Source organism: Anser brachyrhynchus (assembly GCF_964034855.1).
Source record: "Anser brachyrhynchus genome assembly, chromosome: 16".
Classification (NCBI taxonomy): domain Eukaryota; kingdom Metazoa; phylum Chordata; class Aves; order Anseriformes; family Anatidae; genus Anser; species Anser brachyrhynchus.
In genome coordinates this window covers 13,118,958-13,145,566 of record NC_137734.1, presented here as the reverse complement: position 1 = coordinate 13,145,566, position 26,609 = coordinate 13,118,958, and the positions used below count along the sequence as shown (strand labels likewise).

General features: G+C 45.4%; 2 protein-coding genes across 4 annotated transcripts; one reads left to right on the top strand and one right to left on the bottom strand.

Moving 5' to 3' along the window:
• Nucleotides 1-7,511: 7,511 nt before the first annotated feature.
• ACTR5 (actin related protein 5) lies at nt 7,512-19,125 on the bottom strand (the record flags this gene model as incomplete). The annotated part of the gene is made up of 9 exons (XM_080557530.1): nt 7,512-8,901; nt 10,280-10,412; nt 11,807-11,946; nt 12,482-12,604; nt 15,140-15,322; nt 15,647-15,864; nt 16,699-16,868; nt 17,715-17,944; nt 18,745-19,125. 9 exons carry the CDS (start codon nt 19,123-19,125, stop codon nt 8,644-8,646), a joined length of 1,836 nt encoding a protein of 611 aa, XP_080413656.1. The 3' UTR covers nt 7,512-8,643.
• On the top strand, nt 18,483-26,585 carry ADIG (adipogenin). Of its 3 annotated transcripts, none has more exons than XM_080557541.1 (7): nt 18,483-19,217; nt 20,025-20,315; nt 20,603-20,701; nt 21,904-21,919; nt 23,796-23,930; nt 24,020-24,096; nt 25,266-26,585. In XM_080557541.1, the coding sequence occupies exons 3-7, from the start codon at nt 20,633-20,635 to the stop codon at nt 25,578-25,580; spliced, it is 612 nt and encodes a 203-aa protein (XP_080413667.1). In that variant the 5' UTR covers nt 18,483-19,217; nt 20,025-20,315; nt 20,603-20,632; the 3' UTR covers nt 25,581-26,585. The 3 variants fall into 3 exon arrangements, with proteins under 3 accessions (XP_080413667.1, XP_080413666.1, XP_080413665.1); XM_080557540.1 differs by lacking the exon at nt 18,483-19,217 and adding an exon at nt 19,778-19,902; XM_080557539.1 differs by lacking the exons at nt 18,483-19,217; nt 20,025-20,315; nt 20,603-20,701 and having other exon boundaries at nt 21,125-21,919.
• The last annotated feature ends 24 nt before the right edge of the window (nt 26,586-26,609 follow it).

Below are 26,609 nucleotides of genomic sequence, written 5' to 3'. Positions count from 1 at the left end.
AAGTGTGCAGAGCAGGAACTACCAAAATCGTCACTTTTGGCAGGGCTTCATTCGCTCAGCTTCTACCAGCCTGACGGGGACTTCTGGTGTCTGTGGCCCCAGAGGAGCCAGCCTCAGGTCCGAAGAATGACTTCCTGAGCCAGAAAACCCTGGAGCACTTCTGTCCACATTTCAGGAAAGGACTTCCTTCAATTCAGGAGCTGGGGCAGCTCAAACACCCTCCTACAAAGAATAAAAATAGAAAGCAGTCAGCCTGTCTTCTGCTGAGAACAAGGCCTGGGAGGGTCTTTCTGTGGAAAATACTGAAATCAGAACAGTGGGATTTTGTGGGGGTTATTGTTGTGCTAGTTCTTTGTGCGTGGGTGGTTTTGGGGGGGTATTTTTTTTTTTTTTTCTTTCTTAATCTCCACTTCTTGCAGCATAGAGACAGTCGCGTTTGACCCAGCTCTGCTTCCCACAGGGCCCTGCATCAGCGCTGCCGATGGGCCGTGCAGCTGGGTATGGGAGAGAGCTGAAAGCCAGAGGTCTGCTGGTTATAGGGACAGCACACCGAGCCACCCCACAGCTGACACGGGGACAGCACACCGAGCCGTCCCACAAAGCCCGCGGCTGGCAGCAAAACCTGCTCTGACCCCACCTCTCAGGTGGCTGTCTGTGATACCCTTAAAAAACGCACGTTCCTGAGGGCTGGCTCCTGCTGCGATGGGGTTTGTTTGCAGAATCTGCCATTCATAGCTCATTGAATTTGCAATCAAAGACCCATTTCAGGCCTGCGTAAGGCACACAGCACAACCAGGGCTTGCATTTGTATTTCAGATCCCAGCACGCAAAATAGCTGAGGAGATTGAAGGGTGATATAATACCGTAAGTGCGTTTTGAGTTGTGTAAACACACTTCAGGGTTTTACAGCTCCTGGGAATTGCCTTGTCTGGTGCCTGGAGAATCTGTTGTGTTGCAAACAAACAGCATTCACTGGGGACTTTAAAGTGCACTTGAGAGAAGGGGTTGAGAGGCAGTAATCATGAACATGAGCTGTCTCCTCCAGGTTTGAGCATTGTCCCCAGGCCATCATGGACAGCAGGATGGTGGGGACAGGGGCCTGGACACAGCCCAGAGAGATGACGGGGGGTGGGCATCTCCCGACGCCTGCAGCTGTGGATCGCGCGTGGTGGACATCTCCCGCCTGCTGCAGGTGCGACTCGGCAGCTTGAACACAGCACAGAAGCTCTGCAACGTCTTAGTTCTTTTATTCATAGAAAAACACCACAAATTCCCATAAAAGCCAGCTGCTTCTTTGCGTCTTACCTCTCCACCTGCTGGCAGTGCAACGCTGTTGGCTGCTCCCTCCTGAGCTCAAGCTCTGGCCATGCCCGCCGCTCCCCAGGCAAGCTGTGGTTGCAGGGAAGGGCAGGTGCTGGGCACAAGTCGTCACCCTGGGGACAGCCCCTAGTAGCACACAACTGTCTTCCCCGGGAGATGGAGAGACCCATCTCTGCGTGGTGCCACCACGGTGGCACCTTCTGCCAGGCTGGAGCGCGCCGTGGGCAGCCAGGCTCAGCTCTTCCTGGCGGGAGCTGGATATCAAAGGCCTGCTGCAAACAACATCAGCGAGTGCATAAACAAAGCCAAAAGAGAGGTCACAGCGGCTCCACAACAAGAAGCCACCGGCGCTTAACAAAGGATAAAAGCGAACCAGGAGCCCCCAGTTCCTTCCATCTGCGCCGCCCGAGGTGTCCGTGGCTGGGGAAATCAAAGCTTTCCTCCCCGTTGTTCCTTCCGCAGCCAGGACAGCCCGTGGCCCTCCGCCACTGCAGAGCTGGATGAAAGCAGGCCGGTGCCTTTGTGTCTGCTCCACAGCTCCTGGCAGCACGAGGCTGCAGAAAAGCCCCTGTGCACAGAAGGGGGCACGGACCGTGGCGTGGGGCTACCACAGCAGCATCTCAGTAGGCTCTGACATGTTCACAGCCCAGCTCATGGTGTCTCCGAAGCAGATGCTCATGGCAGCACGTGGTGCTGCTACTCCAAAACCCACACCCTTGCAGAGCTCTGTGGTTTGTGTTCCTCAGCCTGCCCTTTCCGACAGGTGGAGGAGGGCAGAGCCCTGTGGTGGTGATGCTCTTCTCCCTCAACATCTGCCGGGGTCCACCACCAGGTCCAGGCCGCAGCTTTATGTCTGTTAGGGTAAACTGACGGAGCCTGGAACAGAGCTGTTCTCCCTTGACAGCTTTTACGTTGCCTTGTCCATATGGAGAATTTGGCCAGATCGCAGCGACCGGCGGAAAAGCCAAGTGCCAACAGCCTCGGAGGGGCACACGTGTCCCCATCTCACAGTAGCCTGCCCTGCTCCAGCCACCAGCCCTGGAGCTCGCTCCAACACCACAGCACAAGCAGAAAGTCACAATCAAACGAGGAACTCGAAACTGTCAGCCATTACCAGCCAAAGCCAGGTCTGCCATGCAAGGACTATCTTTCATCTTTCAGGGAGATTTGTATCCTAAATGGGGCTTTTCATGAAAAATCCACTTAGTATTCCTCTAAAATTCCAGGAGGGTGAAATCCCCCACTCCCTCATCTCATTAAAGATGAAGGAATGCCAGGTATGTGGCAGGAATCTGGGGTGAGAGGAGGAGTGGGGTATATTTTAACCAAGCTGCAGCACGGAAAAAGAAATTATAGTGATCTAAGGACCGGGGTTTGGAACATTTCCCAGCGCTGAGCAGCAGTGCCAGCCAGGAGCATCCTGCTACAAGGCTTAACCCAGGGGACGTAAAACTGAGTTTCAAGATGACAGGAAAAAAACCCAACCCTGCCACATTCAGAAACCAGAGCTGCTTTTCCTAATACTTGACAAGCTGTGCAAGGTATGCAAGCAGCTTTCCAACAGCTCAAAGCCAGCGCTAGCAGATGGCATCTACCTGGTAACAGCCCTCCCGGCCTCCCATAAAAACCCGAGGCGGATCCCAGGGGCACGCTACTGTGGGTACATCTGAGGGAACAGCTGGGGACGTTTTAAGGGTATTTTGCCTCCCGAGTGCTGGCAGCAGGTTATAAAATCAAGGAGTAAACCAAGTTATTTCTAGAGTTGTGCAGAGGAGCCCTGCGAGTCCCTGCCAGCCCCCAGGGCAGGCCCAGCGGCGCTGGTTCTCACCTGACGTGGCGGGGCTGCCGCTCGGACTGCAGAAACCAGTGTCAGTGAGTCAGGCTCGTGTTCCTTATTTATTACCCTTCTCCTTTGAAGAGAGCGAGAACACCCCAAAGAACAAAATCTCCACGTCAAACTCTAGGGGAAAGATGTGGCTGTCCAAAAACCGCTGTTACAGACTCGGCCTGGCCTCCCAGCCAGCCTCAGAAGAGGCGGCGAGCCCTCGGGCTCCCCTCTCTGTCAGGACAGCCTCCCCTGCGAGGTCTGGGAGCATGGGGCAGCTCGGAGGATTCAGCAGGAAGAGGTGCAGAAAGAGGGAGATACTTTAGAGAGGTGGGAAATCAGCCTCAGCCAACAGCCTCCGGCCCCTTCTGAGCACAGGGGCACTCAGGACAGCCCATACACAGCAGCCCCATGTGCCACCGTGGCAGCTACGAGGCTTTCGGGGCTGCAGGTCACCAGCACCCTCCTGAATTTCTCCCACCCGGCGGTCCGTGAGGCTCCCTTGCCTAAGGAAGGCACCCACCCAACACACCGCCGTCTTCCTGATGGCAGTCAGAGGCCCGAACCTCATTGCTCCCAAGCAGTCTGATGCATTTTGAACCCTAAAACCTGAGCAATAGGGCTCCAGCGTAAAAGCCACCTGCTTACCACCTGTTACCCCAGCGCATGTCCTCTGAATGCAAGGAGCTCAGATGCTTTCCAAAGGTCTCTCTCTTCTCAAATATATGTGACCTAGGTTTGAATAAAGCCACGTTTTTTACCCAAATGTTGTAAAGCCCAGCCAGACTTGCCACAACTGGTGTCCTGAGCTTCCCTTGGGTATGAGCTTCCTCTTGATTTAACAGCCTGATTTCACAGCTCCTGGAAATGCAGGAACCCAGATGCCTACAAGGAATCCCATTGGCAATATAAAAGATGTTTTCTGCACCAGCACATCACTTTTATTTCCTGACAGGTAAAGGGAGAAGCTGCTTTGTACTTCACCTCCCAACTGAAATAAATTAATAGGCAAAGAAATCCTGTCCTGCCTAAAACCAGGAATTTTAAGAGCATGAAAGCTTCTGAGTCAGACCATAAATCCGGCTTGTTCCATATTCTGACAGCGATCAGTAGCAATTGCTTAAGAATAAAAGAACATATAGAGAGTGATTCTTTCCCCACTGCCTGCCTCATCCGGCTTCAGGCAATGGGTGGTTGGAAGACCTTCCACTTGCACCTGGCCTAGATGTGCATTAAATGAGCACAGACCCATTCCCCACGCTTGCATCTGACCTTGCCCTTCCCCACAGCCCCATTTCCAGCCTTCCCACCACCCTTACTGTCTCCTGCAGTTCTGCACCACGTGAAAAGCCTCCGCTAGCACGACCCCCAGGTTAATTCTGCTGTTACAGATGCTGAGACAGGGAACCAAGGTCGAAGCAAACGGGCACAAACTGGCTTGTCAGGAGTAAATAGAGATGAAAACGAATGCACGTCTCCCGACTCCTGATGTAGTGCTATCATTATGGTCTTTACTGCATTAGGAAATTGCAAGCAAAAAGAAAAAAAGATCCCTGGGGATGGAGAAAGCCCAATACAATTAAAATCAAACAAACAAACAACAATAACAAACTTATGGCGCTTTGCCATCCTAAGAGCTAGGGCTGGGCTCACGTGAAGAAGTGGGGCAAAAGGTGTGCATCACCTAAATATAGCAAACCCAGTGTCTGAAAAGAGGGCACAAAATGCAGCGTGAAGAATCCCTGGCAAACCAAGCAGCAGCCTGAGCCTTTTAAGAGCGAGCAGTTTTGTTGAAGCTGATGCTCGGGGACTGGCTCGCTATCGCACGAAGCAGTGGGAGTGAGTAATGGGACTTAAAAACAGCTGCTCTGTGCCTGACGTGTCGAACCGGGGTGGAAATCCCACCATCTGACTTGGGGGATAATGTTAAATCCATTACAGCAGTCTGCCCTCCCCTGCTCATCCCACACAAGCTTCAAAACTTCTCGTTTACGACTGGCTGCTACAGGATCCTTGCAGGCTGCCTCTGGAGGGATAATCCTAAATTTTAAGTGACAGTTCATGGGCATCTTCTCTTTCTTCTAACATGCTGTCTTACACAGCACATTAACTCTTCTGGAGATTAATAACTGGAGCAAAGAGTTCTAATCCTGGTGTCCTAGCGGAGATGTAGCAAGGAATGGTTAGTGTTTGAAGTCGTTATGGCGTAGGAAATGTAAGAAGCCTTGAAGACCAAAAGCAACCCTTGTATGCAGCTTGAACGGAAATCTGGGACATCAGACACGTGCTCTGTTTGGTCTCCAGGGCTCCTCGCTGACGTGGTGTTTCCACTCGGAGCAGATCTTAGGGACCCTGCGAAAGGTAGAACCCATTTTGAGCTCTCGTTTCGATTAAATAGACGAGCTCGCCAAGCCTGACGAATTGCAGCTTGTACTTTTGCCTTCTTTGACCTCAATTAGGCGATAACTCGGTTGCATAATAAGGTTACAGTTTGCTTTGAACTTCACGTATTGAGGACCAACCATGAACCACTCGACCACCTCTGACCTGGCAGCTGCCCTTGTCGGCATGCAGGACACCTGCGAGGACAAACACCCTTCAGCTTTTAGGGCTGCTTACACTGCAGCTCACTCGATGGCACCTCTACATCCGCTTGGCAAAGGCCCTCACGGCATCACTTCGAGTTTCCCATCCACAGAACTCTTTTCAATAACTGGTTTTCTCAATGTAGCAGTTCCTCCAATTCCACAGAAGTCCCAATAAAAAGAGACAAGGAGGTGCTTTCCTGGCCTCTTCCTGGAATAAGGTGGCATAAGCCACTGCACAGAAGAAATGTTCCAAGCCCCTTTGGGTTTGGTGTACCCTGTGATAGTTACATGGAAAAGAGACACCCAGCTCCTGGCATGGGCATGAGAAAACCCTGCACAGAAGTGTCCCAGAGGTGGAGCTCCAGGAGAACTTCAGCCAACACTGCTGTCAAAGAGAACACCGCTGCACCTGCCTGCCCTCAGCATCCCACCCTCGTCCCACTTCTGTAGCACTACAGCAAACGTACCAGGGAACCAAACCTGAAACGGGTAAAATTCATCCTGCTTTGCCACGACCGTGCTTTTCACATTGCTACTCCAAGCAATTAAATGACCACCAACACATTTAGCACAGCTTCCGGCTGTAACTGTATTGCCCAAGGTCATTCATTACCCCAGCTGTTACAAGGATAAAGTAACAAATTAACTGCTAATATTTAGGACACGATAAAATTATGCTTCCTTGAAGGTGTTTAAGGCAGCTGATCTGGCATCTCTTTACTCCTCAGACTTTGAATTCCTACAAAAAAGTGGTTGGAATGATCTGGCCAACCATGTAAAGCAACGTAACCATCCGCTGCAGGGACCCTTTCAGGTTTCCATTCTGGAAGTTTTCTGCACAGCTCCCAGCATCTGAACAAGTTTCTGCATCGCGAGCACCGCTCCTGCCGTGACCACCAGATGTGTCAGAGGGGTCAAACAGCAAGGGGCCATCAAACCCTGCACTGCAGCTCACCCACCCGAGCTGAGATCAGAAGAGACACTTGGTTGGGGTGTAACATTTCTGCTGTCAGCACAGCACGTTCTGCCACATTCCTTGAACACCTGCAGGATTGCCTTCATACTCCTGAAAAGCAGCAGGCCTCCAGGCAGCTGGGGACAGATGGGCAGGCCAAATCTGAGGCCGTCTGCAGGCAGCAAGCTCCCTTCCCCATCCAGCTAGGGCCAGGCCCTGGAGAGCGACCAGCTCCGTGTGCCTCGGGAACCACCCACGAGCAGGTGACAGCGCTTCCCCCTGCTGAGCAATGCGTGACTGCAGGACTGCCGGCACATGGGCGTGCCCTCGGTGTTTGATAGCAGATTTTTCTTAAGGTCAGGTGTCTGAGTAATGCTTTCTGAATCCAGCAACGTGTGTATTGCATCCTCTGGCAATAAACTCCACGCTTCAGCACCAAGTACCTCACGTCCTTTGTTTTCCCTCTGCCAGATGACTTCTCTTGGAGCTCTGCAGCTCTTAGGGGACTGTAAGCCACCACCTGTTTACTTTCCTTATTCCAATTACGGTCTGGATATTTTCCCCATAGTCTTACCTTTTCCAGACTAGAGGCTTACTTGCCAAACTGCTGCGGTCTGCTTGGGTTTCGGTTCAGCATCGATTATTCTTTTGGGAACGCAACAGGGAGTTGTTCAGTGTGAGAACTGAATCCCTGGTCAAATTTCAGGTGGAGCACGCTGTGCAGCAGGACAGGGGCCTGGCCGCAAGCCTGCATTTTTCAACAACGTACCATCACTCAAATCCTGCACTCATTAGAGGTCAAATCACTGAAACACAGCAGTGGTAAAGCAAAAAGTTTGCTTTATTGCTAGACTTTTGATGACCATCATCTACTCTTAGACTGCAAGCAGCTCAGAAGGGATTTATTATGCCAAATGTGACCATCTGAAGTTGTGATCAACCCTGATACACCAGTGTTGGCATTGTCACAACACTGTGAGACCACCTTAGGTGTGGCAGGGGACACAGCATCAGTCCTCTTATTTCCCAGCCTTGCAACAATAAAGCTGACACCAACTGTTTCAGGGGATATGCTATCAAGAAGCTTCCAGTGGAGGAAGCCAGTGGATTGGGTTATCATGGAACACCAACAAGCCTTTTGCAGCTAACGTGGAGGTGCTTCCAGCCAGCTTTTGAAGAGCAGCAGAGAAGATTCTCCCCCCAACCAAGAGCTGCCCTGCTCAGCCACCACCCCTGTAAAATCACCCGAGGACTACACACACCTCAGCTTCCTTCAGGACTGTGCTTTACGGAGGGCTCTTTCATTACAGCTGGACCACACGTTATGTCAGGTCTCCATTCTCAACCAATGTCAGTAATACCAACAACTTCAGGAAGTATCCAGAATCCCACTGACTGCGCAGAATTTTAGCGGAAAGCACGCAGCGGGATGGACATCAGACAAGACACAAGGCTGGGGGCCTCAGGAGGAGGCAGAGAGCAGCCCCTCTGGCCTCCAGCAGCATGCACAGCCCGACAAGCACTCGCTGTGACGAGCGAGGGAGACGCCTGCTGGACTGCCTTGCATGCTACAAATCAAGCTTCTGAATCACGCAACGAAAGCGGCATACAACCAGTAAGTTTTAATAAAAAAATGTAAAACATTTGCAAAATCCCCTGAGTCTTACTATGAAAGTTCCTAAGACTGTACTTTTCTCCGGAATGCGCTTTTCCTGTGTCCCTCCTGGCCGACTCGTACTCCCGTGCTATGCAGAAGCAGCACTGCATGTGGCAAGTGCTATGACCGAGCCAGCTGATGCCCCAGAGCAGCTCGCTCGTCTCCCCCTTCAAGGGGCTGGATGAAATGCTTTGTGCTGAGGTCTGTGCTCCATACACAGCTCAGACTGCAAAAACACAGTAAACTCTTCTCTTCGCACTTTTATCTCCCTCTGGGGGACTGTGGCAAAGGCTCTGTGCTACACCTGCTCGCAAGGATTGCCCGTACTAGATGTCAGCGCTCTGCTGGGTGCTAATGCCTCTGTAGTCCGTGGGGCCTGCTTCGGAAGTCTGATGGGAACGTAAACATTTGAAGCACAGTGTTCCTTGAGATATTCTCCCCCTTTTTCTTCATAATCCTTTCTGGTTATCCAGCCTTCCTCACGGGTCATGTGTTCCACTGCCCACTCCCTAGCCCCATACCAGGCATCTAAAACAGGGCTGGAGGCAAGGTGAACCTGGATGGACGGAAAATACAACAATAAATGTAGGAGAATATCAAGTTGTTTAAGAGCTAAACACAGAAAAGTCCTTTTTATGCTGGTTAGAATAGTATGTGATGCAAATCACAATTTCAGAAGACTCAGCTGATAATTCAGTGCTTCTGAAAGGAGCATTAGGAAAGGATTTAACGTGTTTTCACCTTGAGATCAATTCACCATGAGACTGCAGTTTCTACAGACTGCAAAGCCTGTATTATCACATTCACAACCAACGGCCCGGCCCTCACAGCTGGAAGCCAACACGGGAGGACCTGTTAGTAATGCAAAAAAATATCAAGTGCTCCAGTGTGAATTCCAGCGATACTGCAGGCTAAGAAATCACAGTATGTGGGGAAAAGACCACACGTGCCCTTTCCACTGGTGTAGATCCCATTTCTATTTAAGTGATTCCTGTCACTGCTGCTTAAAATGCTTTCCTGCTGCAGTTACAGGCAGGCTAGACTAGACACCATGCAAGTATCACATGCAATATCTGAAATGACAGATTTTTGACAAAACCAAGCTATAGAACATATTTTAATGGAAAGATATCCTTATTCTGTTAGAAATAGTGCTATTAAAAGCAGCTCATTCTCTTCCCATAGACAACCTACAGACTCCAAACTAGCAATATCCTTCCTAATACTACGAAGTATATGGTAGTTTGTCAGTCACACCCTGCTCAGAGCTACAAAAAGTCACTCCACCAAGCAAGTGTTACAGAACCACAAACTGCCACAAGAATTACTCTTTTTTTTCCCTCCTCCTGCTTCATTTAAAGCGTTTTGCTGTTTGAGACGGTAGTAGATTTTGGTACATAAGCTAGTTTCAGACCAGCAATAGAGGCTTTTACAAAATGCATGGCAAACTCTGGGTCTTCCCCAGCTCGGATTGTGCTATTGAAAAAGTAGCAGAGGATGATAGGTTCGTAAGATACATACTATTATCTGCTATCCCAGACAGTTGTTACATTTAACAAGTTTAACAGCTAACTTCATTTTGAAATGAGCTGTTCATCCCAACCGCTATTCCCAACAAAGATCATTTGTTCCAGCTACTAACTGTCCAAATTTGCAGATTTCCAGCCAAATGTACTTGCTTGGACATGCACAGTCTTTTGGCTAAAGGAACTTTTCCTTTTCCAAGGCAACCCCACTCCTGCTAACTTATTCAGACATCAACTGTATCTTTGCTTCATCATCATCCTCTGAAGTCAAAGCTGTCATATGCCCGGGCATGAAACATTCTCCACCCCATGCTCTAAGTGCACTCACTCCATACCTCTCCCAGACAGGAATACTTTTCAACACACGATGTTTTTGTGAACAGTCTGTTCATCTGTCAGTACACACACCTGAAAAGATGACTGGAACGGCCTCATTTCGAGGAGTTCTTTCTGAACTCTGGCTTTCAGTCCAGGGTACATCGCATTTCCACCAGTGAGAAAAACATTCTGGACAAGAATAGCTTGCTGCTCCTTTGGATACCTACAAGGAACAAAAGAACTTAGCCTTTTCCAAGAACAATATTCCTATGAACTGAACAGCTATGGAGAAAACACTGATAGCTTGCCTTCAAGATTCGCTTTGAGAAACTTCCTTCACTTCACCAGCATGAAACCCTGTGCTCATTTGGTTTCTGAAAATTCCTGGGGTGGCAGAAGAAAACCCTTAAAGCCCTCTGAACCAAAGCCCCATAAATCAACAACTCAGCAGATCTGGAATTCTTGCCTTCCAGAAAATGCAACCTCTTACGTTCACACAGTTTGAGGGGCTACATTTGCTAATGTTAAGTTGGCTGGAAATAGTTGTCCAGCCAGTGTGCCTATATCGTACCTTACAAACACCACAGACGGTTTTGGTCTTACAAAACAACAGACTGCTAGCTTATTGTTTCAGGGGATGGATATTTACGGGGGTTCTTTGTTTCCCTCTACAACTCGTACCAGTAGTTTCCGAAGTGGGACGTGTGCAAGACAATCCATTGGTATGTGGGAAGAAAGTATTTATTCTTCCTCAGGATCACCAAATCATTTATGTTGGAAAAGATCCTTAAAATCATCAGATCCAACTTTCAACCAGACACTGCCAAGGCCACCACCAAAACACATCCCTGAGCACCACATCCACACATCTCTTACATACCTTCAGGGATGGTGACTGACCACTTCCCCAGGCAGCCTGTTCCAATGCCCACTACCTTTCCATGAGGAAATTCTTCCTAATATCTAGTCTAAACCTACCCTGGCATAACTGGAGGTTGTCTCCTCCTATCTTATCAGTTGTCCCCTGAGAAGAGAGACCAACACCCTCCTCCCTACAACCTCCTTTCAGGCAGTTTTAGAGAGCAATGAGGTCTCCCCTCAGCTTCTGCTTCTCCAGACTACCCCCATTCCCTCAGCCACTCCTTATACATCTTATTTCCTAGTTCCTTCAGCAGCTTTGTTGCTCTTCTCTGAACGCATTCCATCAACTCAGTATCTTTGTTGCACTGAGGGGACTAAAACTAATTTTCGTAGCACTAAGAAGACATTTCATCCTTTTTTAATTTCTATCGTGTTTTACAATCTACATAATGTTAGCAGAGCATCACATATCTGTAACTTATATTTATACGTATATTGGGGCTCTGTGCCTTTTTTTTTTTTTTTAAACTATATGGGTGCATGATCAAAAAGGTTTGGAGACCACTGACTTAGAGATTCACATGTGGCCTTCAGAACAGAAAGACACCTCTAACCTGCAATGCTCAAGCCTACCAAAAAGAACTATTCAAACATATTTCTCAAGTTCTTTTTAAGTAACCACCAGTATTGCAAAAGCTGATATCAAAACAAGATCATCCTGTTTGAAGAAAGTGCCTATTAGCTTTGTAAACTCACCTCTCAAGGACATATTGCATAGTTTCTGCTATACCAGCCTGGTCTTCTCCTATCAGGGAGGGCTGGAAGACAATCTCCGGAGCCCTGATTCTTTCAGTGCCAAGAAAGAGTTGGTGGTACTCTGCCAGGTTAAACACGGGCTTTAAAAACAAGATGGAAGAGTAGTAGAAAATTATGCTGAAGAATAGTAACGTTCTAGAACTAGAAGTTTTCAAACAATGCTTTACAAAAAACCAATCATGATCTCACAGAAAGGACAACGCTGTAAAAGGCTACACGAGGTTAAGGAAAATGGAATTCTCTTATTCTCCCACCCAACCCCCCCATTTGTTGCCACTCATTTCTATGGCTCACCCTTACCAACTGAAAGTTTTGTTCACTGCGACGTGATATTGGGTTACGGGTCACAAGCACAAAAACTTAAGCGGGACTTTTTCCCTAAGAGCACGGAACTGCTACAACGTGCACTGCCTCCAGAGATAGCTGAGTGGGGATATTCATGCCCCAAACCATCAGTTACGATGGCGAGCATTTCTCCTCTTGGTGTACTGTTCGGAGGGTTAAGCATCTCTCCCAAGAGCAGACATTGTCTGTATTTGGAGAAATGTTAGCACGCTAGCTAGACAACCAGTAGGCAGTAACCTCTGACATGAGAAGTAGGTAAAGAATTCAAACCTGTACTGTAGCAACAGGCTTCTCAACTTCGGGCTGGTCCTCAGCAAATAAAGGTTCAAACTCGTTAATGCTTTCCACATCCTCCAGCGACTGTTCACTGCCCAGTGGATCCAAATCAGGGGTCTGGAAACAGAGAAGGGTACAGTAGGTTAGCTCAGATGTGCTAGGCACATACACGACTTCAATTCTGGTGACACTTGGAAAACTCAGCCCTGATTCCCTTCAATCTCACTCTCTAACACACTTGAAACTGAATATGCTGTTCTTCAGCACTGAAGAAAAAAACAAAAGGATGACCAACCTAGAAAAGAGGCGTTAAGAAATACATTCAAAACGTAAAAATCAAGCACTTTTAAAAACAGTTATCTTGAGGTCAGCTCAGAAATTTAAGGCCTTAGTCAACAGGCTGACTGCCAGGACCATAGCCTAGCTGTACAGTACAACATACTCCCCAGTATAACAACGTATTAAAATAGCTCTTTAAGTTGGTTGAAACTTGGTGCTCTCCCAGCACCTCTCACTGCTCTAATTACCATTTAATTCCCTGCTCTGCTTGTGTGGGACTGGAAAACAAATATTTGCTAGCTACAAAGCTAGCACAGTTTTTGACAGTTGCCTAGTTTCAACTGCCTAGCATTTGCACATGGGCAATACTAAAAAAACCTGCATTTTACGCAGACACGAAGCTGCTCCCAAAGCTCCTCTGTAATGAAAAGTATCACTTACGACTAGAGCGCTGTAGTGAAGTGGGGACAATTCTTCAATTATTTCATTTATTTCTAAATTTTAATGAAATAGCTTTTGGATTTTATTGCTAAGGGTTTGGTTTTGTCATTTTACTTTTTTTAAACAAACACTTGTTGCAACATTTAGCAAGCAATGCCAGCATGGGATACAGCTAGATCATTTAAGCCTTCTGAAGTTTACCTCATTTAAAAAACAAGCAGCTCCTCAAAACTGAAGTTTAAGTTGTATTGACTGTTACAGCAAACAGTAGTCACCTGAAGTTGTCCCCAATATTTCTGTCTTCTAACCCCCTGCCCACAAAAAAAAAGCAACAGGAAAAAAACACAATTCAGCTGAAAAGTTGGCACAGACCCCGGGACAACATAATTAGCTTTTAGTCTCCTTTATACAAGCACGGAGAGACAGCCTGTCTTCACAAAGGGATTTGGTGATAACAGTACGCTTTTTCACAAAGCGCGAAACAATCAGAAAGGCTTGCCAATTAACTCTAAGGTCTGAGACTACACCTAGTAAACAGGAGGAGTGTGGGATCCAAAATGGACATGTTGGGACATGGGCACAGCCACCTGGAGCTGGTAGTCTCTTTCTATGTTTTCTTTCGACAGAAGTATAAAACCCACGATCCACCTCCATTCTGCTCAACTATAGTCCTCCTGATTCTGACACAAACTTTCCTGATAAGGACAGGGGAAGCAGAACCCAGAAGAAACCAGCTCACCTGCTAGTTTTGGCTATATTCAACTGCTAAATAAAACATGAGAACTCCTCTATCTGGCACCACTCTCCTCTACCCTTCATTTTTCTGTTTTCTTCTCTACCTTTTCCTGAACAAAGACTAAAACTAAAAAAGGTTTTACACAACTTGAAAGGCAATTAATAGCAAACGTACAAGCAGTCTTAGACAATGTTTTAGAACTGGTATATGCTGGGCCTGTGTTAGCCTGGCAAAGCAGACAAGTAAGCTTCTCTTCTTCAAGGAACCTCCGACAACCAAGCCTAGCAATTAATCTTTCATTGTTAATTAAAAAGAATAAAGCATGCTGCTTAATTGCACCAAACATAGCCAAAACAAAAGCAAAGGGTTAGCTGTTTAGCATGCAGTTCCCTGCACCCAAAAGAAAAGAACAAATGCACATTGAAAAAAACACAACTTAATAGTTCTTCTGTATCTTTAATACTAGGCTACAGACATTTAAGGATGGTTGTTTGACCTCTAAGTACTTAAATCTCAAGACGTTATAATCAAAATGCCGCATCATTAATTCTCACACACTGAAAAAAGTAAAGCCTGGTATGTCAGAATCATAGAATCATTAAAAATTAGTTCACCAGAAGCAATGCAAAAGTAAAGACAGATTGGTTTGCAGTATGACCAAGATCGGTGTGTTACCTGCTGCATTTACAACCCCCAAACCAAGTCACCCTGAAGTAAGGCCACCAGCTGGTACATGCTGCCAGCAGTAAGTACAAAGGGAGCAGTACCTTCGGACTTAGCTTACCTTTTAGGGCTATTTTCCCTTTTAGGGCTATTTTCCTTTTTCCACCCCCAGGTTTTTAAAGCTAGTCAAGAAATCTTTGAGGAAACTTGCTGATTTCACATAGCAGTAACACTTTAACTAGTGCCATGAAGCCTAAATATTATGCTTAGAACTACATGGAATCCAGCTATAAGGTACGTCCCAGACAACTGTGCAGAGCAGCACAAGAAAGGTTAGTGATTTCAGGCACACAACCAAAACTTTCTTTCTGTAACTGCTAGGAAAGGTGGAAATGAGGAGCAGTTGCCCAATTAACAAGGAGTGTGTTAAAGGAAAAGCTTACCTCATCAATAATACGGCTATTTATAGAAAGGGCACATTTTAAGGCACAAACTTAATTCTCTCAGAGATAAGAATGGTGAAAACATTATACCTCTGGTTTGCTGTCCACAACATCCACTTCAATATTGACTTCTGCCTGTAGGATTTTTTGCTTTGTTTGTTCAACGGCCAGGCTCAATTTGTTGATATAAGATTGAAGTTCTTCTGCAGAGTCCATGTTCAGCTCCACCAAAGCTTTGTGGAATTGATCCATGTGACCATCTTCTAAAAGCTCCTACAGACAGATTAGAGCTGCTTGTGATGAACTCCACGTGGAAATCAACTATGCATGTACATAAACTTTGCCTTCATTATGATAAATTACGGATGTACATGCTTCAACAGCAAGCAAAATACTTCACAGAAGTACTATTCAGAACCTGCAAGCATCACCTGCATCAATCAACTTTTCTTATGCTGCAATTAACCTTGAAGTTATGTATCAGAAAATGCACAGGACAGTTACAGCTCCTTTACAGTGACACAGAACCTTTGGGTAAAGCTCTGAGAGCAACCTACACTTCTCCCAAATGACTACACAGAAAACTGCCATCGTTACCTGTACATACAGTAGTCTGTCCAGCCTCTCTTGGTCGAGTTGCAGCTTCTCTTCTCTACGGCGCGCGTTGAGTTCTTGAAGCCTACGCAATTGCTGCTGTCTCCTCTCCTGCTTTTCCTCGGATGTCAGGGTGCTTCCCAGTAGCTTGTTAGAAAAAGGCAGCTGCATCTTGTGCACGTTGTTCTCATAGTACTCTGGGGACCGCCACTTCTGTAGTTCTGAATATTTTGAGAGTAAAGGAACTGTTTTACCAGGTTGAACAGAGTGATTCACATGTGTGTACACTCCATGCTAAGTTCAGACTTCAAAGAAAGAAGACAACAGTCCAGCCTAGGATCCTGTCCACCTCTTGGAAGCTGCCCCCTTATTTAGCTACCTCTTCAGATCACTGCCTTCCAGTCGCACACCCAGTGCAAATGGTTCTCAGCACTCTGTTCTCCAGGGTGAAGTAAACAAAGCACTAAGAAGTGGGAAGTGCACACTAATGTCTCTTCTCCCCTCCCAGTGTAAGGGAGAGTTCTCACACATTTAGAACTCCTGCAGGCTCTTTCGTGACAAATTCAAGAAAATGCTATTCTACGGCCACTACTTCAGACAACATTTATCATGGAGATTTTAAAACTTATTTAATTCACAAAAAGTCGTGAGAATTGTCCTCTATAATTTTGGAAACCTTAAAACAGACATGCAAAAAAAAAAAGGAGGAATGTCATCAGATGCAGAAACAATCCTAACCAACTGAACATTTTGTGGGGATTAAAACTCCTTATACATTTGTTTTAAAATATTTTCATCTGCAATAATCTATTATCATTCACGGAGGAGTCTGACCTAATATGGAAAGGATTTCTAAAATTCAATTTTGTTTCATGAAATGGTACAGAACTCTTGAAACTGTTGACAAGCTTTTCCTGTGTAATAGACTAAAAGAAAGACCTCCATAAAGAAAGCAAAATAGAGCATTTGTGCCTGAATCCTAGCCAATTTGAGAACAATCAGTTCAGATCTACAGTTCAGTGAAGGGTATTTTGTGATTAATAAAGTGTTTTTACCTTCAATATAGTCTTCTGCAATGTAGCTATGCTCATGAAGTATTTCCTCCATGCGACTGAGAGTGATGGCAGCAAAATGTCCAGGGTATTTCAGCTGTAGGAGGCGTTGAAGATATACAGCTGCTTGACACCCTCCAATATTAATACGTTTGCAGTTTTTAGCATCCAACCTGAAAACGCAAGGGAAACAACTGGAACTGAAGAGATCTAAAAGTTCACTGTAAAACAGACCTCCTGCTTCATTCAGCATAACTCGTTTTCAATATGATCAAGTGTACAGATTATTATTAACATGGAAATATTTTAAGAATCATTTCTCTGAAAAATCTATTATTTTTCTCAGGCAACAACTGTAAGCAGTGCTTTGTTTGCAGATGCATTCTGAAAGACTCTGCTTTGAAAACAACAATAATAATTTCAGTCACAGCAACAAAAGACATTGCTTTATTTTAAGGAGGGAAGTTACAGTTCTGTGCAACTGTAAGTAATCCCTCTAACCTCTATAAAACTTTGCAAATGGCCAGGTGTAAGCTTTGAAAATCTGAAAGCTTTGCTGGATGTCATAAAGCCCCTTCCTGCAGTAAGGGTTATAAAAATAAAAACACAAAAACAATGTAGCCGCACAATCACAATGAGAGAAGTCTTAAGGACTGCAGAAATCTCACAGAACGCTTTATTTTGTCCCAACGCTACTTCAAATTCAATATGCTTTTTAATATCTGATCTTACTTAAGACAGATATCCCTGTCTGCATTTGAAAGTACGGATCTATGCGTGAATAGTAATTAAAAATAAGTTCTGTACAAGGACAGCACTGCTTTTTCAATTCAAAATTCAACAGAACTTCACGAAATCTGAAGACCTAGCTTTTCCTCTTCACTATAAATTAAGACTGATAAGAACATGTGCTGCAGGAATTGGAACGCTGAATGCTAGAGGAACAGTGATTTTTTTCAGTGATCAAAATACACGACTGACAAAGAGGCTGCACTGTACTTAAGACACCAAGAACTCACCTGCCTTCTAGGACTGGCAAAATATGCGTACACTGATAGCCTGAAGATATCACCAAACCACTGCAGGGCCAGTTCTGCCTTCTGTTGTGGTAAAAACTATACAAGCTATCTACACCATAGGACACTTTCGGAACCTGATAACATTCGAAGAGGAGCTCTGACATCATTTGCCTTGAATACAGCGGATTGCACACTGCTTCTGTCAAAACAATGGGATGATCAACACAACCCTGTAAAAGACAAGAGAAAAGAAACATATGAAAGGACAATGAGAAAATCCACAGATATTCATCCTTCCTTCTCCTTTTAAAGATCAGCAACAACTCCTCCAAAACAGCAAGGAGAAAGCACTTCATGTGCAGGCTACTGAATGCTTAAGTTAAATTACACCTAGCACTTATGGGGAAAAAAAAGTCTATAGCAGGGTTTTCAGTTTTAATTCAACCAAGGAATACACTCCTAAAAGTAGAGAAAAATGGATGTTTAAAGCATATATAAACTGTTAAAGATCCACATAAAGAAAAATCCGTGGAACGAGGAGGCAAAAGGTGACTGAAAACTGGTGGGGGCTTAGTTCAGCCCTAGGCAAAGCTTTTGTGTCACAGAGCTGGCACAAGCCTCAGTTCTGCTGGGCACACAAACCAAGCAGTGGATGGGAGCTGACCACACGCCCAGAATATCCGAGTTGGAAGGGACCCACGGGGCTCACAGAGTCCAACCCCTGCTAAAGTCACCACGGCAAGTCAGTCATTTTCAGGCCCTACCTCACACACCGGCCTCCGATGCCGGTTTTGCCAACGCCCTGCCCAGACCTCCCCGCGGGCAGCCGGCCCCCGCCGCTTCCCTTTCACACCCAGCACCTCATCGCAGCCCCCGGGGGGGCTGCAGAGAAACCCTCGGACCGCGGGGGGCTGAAGGCACCCGGGGGACACCGTGGGGCCCCGGGCAGCAGCAGGGTGCAGGCTGCGGGGCCGTGCCCGTCCCGTTCGGCCCCACGACGGGGGCTCCACGGGGCTCCCCCGGGCGGTACCTGCGAGGAGACGCCGAGGCGCTGGAAGACGTGGTCGAGGAGCAGCTCCTGCAGCTCCAGCTGGACGGGCACGTTGCGGTCGAAGGGCGAGCGGAGCAGCCAGCGCAGCGGCTCGGGGCTGCCCAGGTCGTTGCCCACCTGAGTCTCGGCGCCGGCCCCGCCTCGGGCTCCGCGGCTGCGAGCCGCCAGCGAACGGAACCGCAGCAGGGGCTCGGCGGGGACGGAGGGGTCGGCGGCCGCCCAGCCCGCCCGCGTCTGGAAGGAGCCGTTGTCGATCACCAGCGGCACCGGCTGCGGGCTCCGCACGGCCGGGCTCGGCGCCAGCACCGGGTCCGGGGCCCAGCGCGCGTCGCGGAAGGCGAACACCCGGCCCGCCGCCATTTTGAGCGCTCCCCGCTGCCTCCGGCCGGCAGCGCCGGCCCTGCCTGCCGTTCCGGGGCCGCTCTGCCTCGGGAAGGCGCCCGAGGCGGCAGGTCCTGGGTTTTGCACTCAGAGGGGGGTTGTCCTGAGAGGCTGTGGGTGCCCCTTCCCTGGGGGTGTTCGAGGCCGGGTTGGATGAGGCGCTGAGCAACCTGATGTGGTGTCCGTGCCCGTGGCAGGGGGTTGGAATTCGGTGGTCTTTGAGGTCCCTTCCAACCCGAGCCGTTCTGCTTCTCACAGAGCTGAGGAGGGTGGCCGAGGGCCTGTGCCCCTCATAGCAACTCCAGCGTTGGCAGTGGGGCAGCTGAGGTGTGACTGACCCTCACACTAACGCAGCATCACCTAATGCAGTAATAGCTAACAGCAGGACTTGATAACTGTCTTCAAAAGAAACATTACATCAGGGAATGCAGCCTCTAAACAGGTATAATGGCACTAATTACCACCAAGATACTCATTTGTCCATCCATATACTAATTACCACACTTGGAGGGTCCTGTGCCACTTCAAGGCTTTGAAGGGCAGGACCCTCAAGCTCAGCTTTTATTAATCACTATTTATTAAGGAACACTAGTAGCTTACAAGCTTCAAAATTCACCTGCCAGGTACTAATAGTAACCCCTCCCAGCAGGTGTTACTTCCCGAATTTGTGTGCTCAACATCAGATGGTCTAATCACGCTTTTCACGTAGTTGCGTGACCTTTTTCAAGTTGAAGAGCAACATCTGCTCTGATCTAGGTGACAGTAGCTGCCCTGTGCTACCTGTCCTATGTCAGGCTGCCTTTGGAAAGTCACACATATGTAACATGCGTTTCCTCAAAGCCTTGTAGTTCAACTTTCATCTCTTTCTGCTAAAACAGGGTACCACATTTAGAAGGCTGCAAGCTGCTGCTGCTGAGATGTCCTCTCCTTTTCCACTGACTACTGCTGAACTTGTGCCCCTGTTCCTGCTTGGAAGAGGCAAGCATGCAAAATGGAAAGTGTCCTGCTGCAAAGGCAAGCTTGCAACACACCCACAAAACTGAATGGGAACAACTACCCCATTCTCCCAAAATGTAGCAGCGAGTGATTAGCTTAGTGAAGAACCAGGATATACCCTGAGAGGTTCAAGTGTCTCACTTTGGTAACAGCACCACTCTGGATATAACAAGGTAGGCATGAGAAATCAGATGTTTTCTTTAACAGCTCTCTGTTTTGAATGGGTGTGCCTGGGTTAGTCTTCTGTCATTGTTTTCCTTTTCAGCCTTTTGAATTTAAAATTGTGCATCCACATGTTTTCATATTCTACGATAAGTTTGAATTCTTTTTTTTTTTTTCATTTTCCTTTTACATTGGGATTTTCTGCACATTTGAAGTTTAGATGCACTTATGACTAGGAGAAACATGTTACTACTAAAACTCCTGGATTCTGCTGTCACTCTTGTCATTGTTTTTGCAGATTAACCACTAACATCCCATCCATCCAGAAATGCCAAGTACCTACAACTCCTACTATGTGAAATGGGGACTGCAAATATTTAGCATCCTTGAAGCTCAGGTCATTAATGGCTTTTCTTACTTGTTTACCCAATGCACAAAGTAGGTATAATAGCTGTCTTTTATCACATGGGGTTGTTATTAACATGAACTAATAAGAATTTGTAAAGTTCATTTAGATCTTTGGATTAAAAGGCTCATTTCAAGGGGCTGTTACTATGTGAAAACAAACACATGCACACAAGCAAGAACATTAAATGCATGCAATCATTCATAATGTGCACTCACATAGCTGCTCTTATCCAAGGTTTTCTGAGAGCTACACAAACAATTAATTTTGCCAAACAACCGCTCCCCCCCCCCCCCATAAGGTAAGTGATAGATAATGGTTTTATTTTATTGAGGGAGAAACAGAGACAGGTTAACTGGTTTGTCTACTGCTGCAGAAGTGATATTAAGTAACCAAGGCTATATATCTGCTTCTTCTTCAATTACTACTAAACTTCTTTATTAAGAAACATGTATATAGACACGTCCCATGAGACATGCTAGCTTGCCTTTCTTGGAATGAAGGGAAATAGAAAGTCAATTAAAATATGAAAGTTTATTTTCCTGGTGGATTCACTAACAGATTGAAAGATACAGACAAGGTTAAAAATAGAGTCCATGTTAATGTGGGACATATATGTAATCCATGTCCAATGAGAGCACCTGGGATAGGTATTTTTTAACTAGATAGTAGTCATCTTCTAAACAGCTCTGCAAGTCTGTTTTATTGGTTTCTCAAAAGTCACCTTTGTTACCCAGTTCCAAGCAGCAGTTCAAGTGCTTGGTTATCTCCTCTGTATCAGAAATTATAAGCGTACCTTTAACGGCCATTTTAACATAAGCCTTCAAGGCTTTCTATCCTTTAATTACCAGCTGAAGGAAGGACAATCAAATCAGATGTTTTCTCACTTCTCCTTCTTAACCCATACGTAATCCTTTTTACTCCCTCTTTGCTCTTAGAGGGCTGTCCATTCTGCTATCTATGCTGAGAATATTAGCGGTCCTCTTGTGATTAAGACAGTGATGCAACGAGAGTTATTAAAAGGTAGTTGGTAAAGTAGAACAAGCAAGCTGTTCTAAACCTAGTATAACCTGAAGCAAGCAATGAAGTACCCTCTGGTTCCTTTGGTGAACGAGCTGACCTTTCCTCTTCTTTTCTTCTGGTTTTGTTTGCCGTTTGTATTGCTATTGATCGTAATGATTATCTGGCTACAGCTTTTACTTAATGAAGGTAAGTTCTGCAGTTGACTGCATAAATGCTTTTGTATAAAGACTTTATCTATTAACTTCATCTCTAAAGCATTCTAGGAGCTATTTTTAGCCTAATGCCACTCATTGCAGAAGGAAACTAGAGATAGTTTTTTAGATAGTTTTTTTTTAGTACTATTGGTGACATAGGAAAAATTAAATTCAAATTGTTATGTCTTTCTGTTAAAAATGCTTATAAGAAAACTAAATACTGTCAGCTGTTCTTCCTTTCCCTTTTTCTCAGACATAATTTAATGTATGAAGGGTAAAGGACAAGTAAATATTTCTATTTTAAAAAATCCCCCCCTCCCTGCCCCCAAAGAAAAACAAGAAAAAACCTAACCCAATAATTTTGTATGCTTTCAAACACCACTGTTATATAGTTCTTCTCTGTGTGTTAGGGGAGGGAGCAGACTTTACCAGGGGAGCTGTTAAAGGATTCTCTTAGTAATGTTAAGGCAGATTAAAATTGTTTTTGAAGGGAGCAGGACATGCATTTTCATTTATTTGTGTATTGTGCATCTATTTCTGATCTGGTGCTGATTCTTATTTCTAACATGTCAATAACTACTAACAGGCTTTGATTTAGGCTAATAATAGGCTTGGTGATGTACTCCTGGGGATAAAGCTTTGCTGGTTTTGCTAATCCTGGAGCGTAAGCAATTGCAGCTGAGGAATAAATCATATGTTCAAAAGCAGCAATTCTGCCTTTGCAGGACAGCTATAGGAAGGGAAATAAGAACAAAACTTGACTTCAACAAACTTTAAATAAATTTTTACTTCTATTTGGTGCAGTCAGTTCTTACTTAGCATTATGGCAACCAGTCCTATAATAGGTCCCATAGGAGTAATGACAAGAAAACAATTCCTTTGGGCCCACAGGCAGCAGTGGAACAAAAGGCATTCACCACAACTGAGGCTTATGTTTTTCCCTCCTTTCCTATCTTGCATGTGTGTGGTCGTTGCAGTTCTTACTCTCAGCTCCCATTTTTTGGGCTTAACCTGTAGCTGATGCTCATAGAAGTCTCTGCTTGCTGCTAGCTGTTTCTCTACACACTCAAGTGTGCTCTTGTGGATAAGCAATGATAGTAATTAAAGAATGCAGGCATATGAAGCTGTGATAATGGTACAAAACTACCCTGAGCAGTATAGGCATGGCTTACTTCTGATTTTTGAAAAACAGAAGAAAATGGTGTATGTATTTTGTGTGGCTAAGGGGTAGCTATGCCACATGCTTATGCTGTGCTTGGGCGTCAGCTTTTGTCTGGACACAGCAACTCTGGAATATTTTCATGTCTTAATAGAAATCTTCAGGTTGTGTGTACTGCATTTACTTCTATAATATCTGGCCCTAGGATGACTGCTATTGGCACCAGGCCTCTAAGGCCCTCTTTTATATAAAAGCTCTAAACTCCAATCAGTAAGACTAGTTGCATTACTAAATTTTGACGTACTCGTGTGCTTGTAGAACTAGAGCATTGAAGTGCTTCTAAATCACTCTTAAGAGAACAAAATAGAACAGTGCTCTTTTTAACGTCTTCTTGATTAAGTCATATCCACTTATTTTATGCCTCTTTACATCAGGCATAAGTGGAGAAAAAAAAACAACTGGTGCATTATATTAGCCCCTCCTTTAAGATAGTTGCTGGTTACAATCTAATTGGTTAATAAATAAAATGGTAAATAAAACACTTCTACAGGCCTCTTATTGCCTAGTTGGGCTTGGAAATCCTTCATTTCAGGTGAAAGGGATTCAGAAAACCTTGTCCAGCTCATAGATAGAACGTACAAGGCTTGCAGCTAGAACAAAAAATGTCACATACAGATACTTCACATGGTATTTTAAAATCTGTTTGTAGAACAGATACCCCACGCAGTAGAAACAAAGAAACAATCTTCTGATGAGTCTGATTCCAAATTTGAAGATGAACCAGCAGAGGATGAAAACCAGAATGACACATCCTGTACAGAATTTCAAGAGGATGCATGTTCAGGTGGGCCTATGGGAAAAATGAGGCCTAGATTTGCTTTTCTAAGTTCAAAACGAAAAAGCCAAAAGCAAACTTTTTTTTCTTCCCTGCAGTTTCAGACAGCTGGTCTCAGAAACAGAAGATAAGATCCTCTCACAATGAGAAGAGTGCTCTTTGTAACATCATGATGGTGAGTAGCGTGACCAGCTTATCTCTTTGCATATCTACTGCTTTCGTGCCTCAGTTCTTATTTTTTTCCCTCTGCCTGACTCCCCTGCCTCTTGAGTAAGAATGAATCCTGTTATAGACCAGGCTAAAGGTAATACAAGATTGTACAGATATAAACGTGTATATATACGTTATTAAAGGTATATATGCATATTTGCAAAGTCTCCTAGAGAATCACATTTGAAACAATGAAAATTGCTACCTTCTCTAAGATTAGGGGTTTAGCTCAACTGTATCTAGAAACTCTCCTTCGATTTGCATGGTTTGAGAACACTGATACTACGTATTCTTAAAAGCTGCTTCAGATTTCTTAAAATGAATATGTAACAAAATTTAGACTTGTTTCTTCCCTTTCTTGGTAAGAGCTGGAGCCAGAAGTCCCCTTGTAGATGTTGCACTCCTAATCCTTTTACACTTCATACAAATCCCAAAAGATAATCTGAAAGAGTGTTAGAGATCAGCATCTTGTATGTCTTCGTTCCCTATTCCTTTACTGTATGTGCATTTGCAGAAGGGGCTCAGAAGGAAAAGCTGGTCTCTGCCTCCACTGTCACTGTTCAGTCCTGTCTATGTGTTTATGTTGCTTGGATTTTTGAATTACAGCCTCTGAGTTACCCACATTTACTTCTACCAGCTTTGCTGGCTGCTTTACTAGGCTAGAATAGTTAAGGACTGGGATCATCATAAATTGCTGTAGCTGTTTGACTAAGCGCACCCTGAAGCTGACCTCTAGCATGGAATCAGGAATATCTCAAGAATACTTTATTCTTGACTTCACTAGCACCACCAAGACAATACAGAATCAGTGTGGTAAGATTTTTTCCCCATTATTGTTGCTTAAAAAATAGAGGGAGAAATGCTAAGAATGAGCCCAGACTTGGTCAGAGTACCATTTGGTTCTCCTACAGATCTTCACAAATGCATGTATCAACTTGAGCAGAGCAGTTTGAAGAACTGGAGTTTAAACTTGTCCCTTAAATGACATAATAACAGCAAAGGGCTTGTTAGTTCGTTGGGTGGACGAGAGAAGGAAGCAGTTATGGTCTCACACCATTTATATCCTACTGAAAACTGAACCTCTTATGAAAACAACATTGTCATGACAGTTCTCTTTCCCTTTTTCTTCACCAGCTGTTGTGCAGCATGCTTTCTTCTCTCATCTGGAATTTTCTCAGCCACTTGCTCCAGATCTCTAATATCCTGAGGATTCAACTGCTGCCATCCTCTCTGACTATCCCCGTCGCTCAGCTTTTTGATTTGCTGGGTGACAATGCTGTGAAAATCCTGGGCTCCTTGAAGCTTGAAAACAGAGGGGTGTTAACTTCAGTCTTGGGGATGAGATGCAAGAAAACTGGAACGGTGATGAAGCTCAGAGAACCACCTCAGGGTGGAAATGAAAAAGGTAGTCCTGTGACCATTGGCAGGAATCCTTTTCAGCATCAGTGAAAGCTATTACAGAATGGCAGAGGGAGGTTGTTATTATTTTTTTAATTAAAAAAAAAAAGGTAGTCAATATTAAGTTGATGCATGTTCAGGTCACAAAAGCTACTTTCCAAGTGAACAGTATTGACTGGCTGTATATTAAAAGGACCATAGCCAGTAGCATCTTGTCTGGTGCTTGAATGTGTATTCTGCTACATTCCCACTTCAGAGAAGGATAAGTCACTTTTATAATGACCAAACTCCCCTCTGGCACTATTGATACTTTCTGTTCACCACCACTAACATTTCAAGCCAGTAAGAACAAGGTTATAACTCTCAGCAGCAGTTCTTACTGGAGCTTAAATGCAATACAGTCCAGTGAATATTTTACTTGTACTGCAATCAGCACTTTTCTGATCTCCAACTTGGGTGTTCTCAGAGTAGGAAACACCTTCTTAAATGCTCAATTCTAACACATGAAACAAGTCTACCTCCACTTAAGCAATAATTAAGCCCTTAGTGGATGCAGAGCATGCATTTCCTTTGCTTCTACCCAGAGTATACCCTTTCAGTGCATCTGACAAGCAGATTTAAGGTTAGATTGGTAGTCAGTGAAACAGCTCGGTTCTACCAGTTGGTGGGGCCACAAGTAAATGGGCAGGACTGGGATAAGCTATGGTTCTGTTCCCTGAAGGTTTATCCAGCCATCAGTCTATAAAGAGAACGGCTATTTGCTCCGTGTGCTGAGGCACACATTCAACAGACTCTTTTCAAAAGAAGAGTTAAAAATAGGGAGTCATACCCCAAAAAAACACATTGCCACTTGAGAAAACATTTGTGTCTACTCCTGATGTAAACACGTCCCTCCACAGTCTTGCATGGGAAGGCTGTTTTACTAACCCATCCTAACTATGAAGCATGCCTTATGTTTGCTTGTCTTTCCCTCTCCGTCCCCTGAGGTCCACACACCAAGTATTTACCCGCTGCAACGTGCTTTTAAATAAAAGCTGTTTGCCCACTCTCTTTATATTAGCGGCTCCTTTATTTAGAGAG

Coding starts and splice junctions, on each gene's coding strand:
- ADIG (XM_080557539.1), top strand. CDS start 21,793: ATGAAGTACCCTCTGGTTCCTTTGGTGAACGAGCTGACCTTTCCTCTT. Junction 23,931..24,019: donor TCAAGAGGATGCATGTTCAG/GTGGGCCTATGG, acceptor TCTTCCCTGCAG/TTTCAGACAGCTGGTCTCAG. Junction 24,097..25,265: donor CTCTTTGTAACATCATGATG/GTGAGTAGCGTG, acceptor TTTCTTCACCAG/CTGTTGTGCAGCATGCTTTC.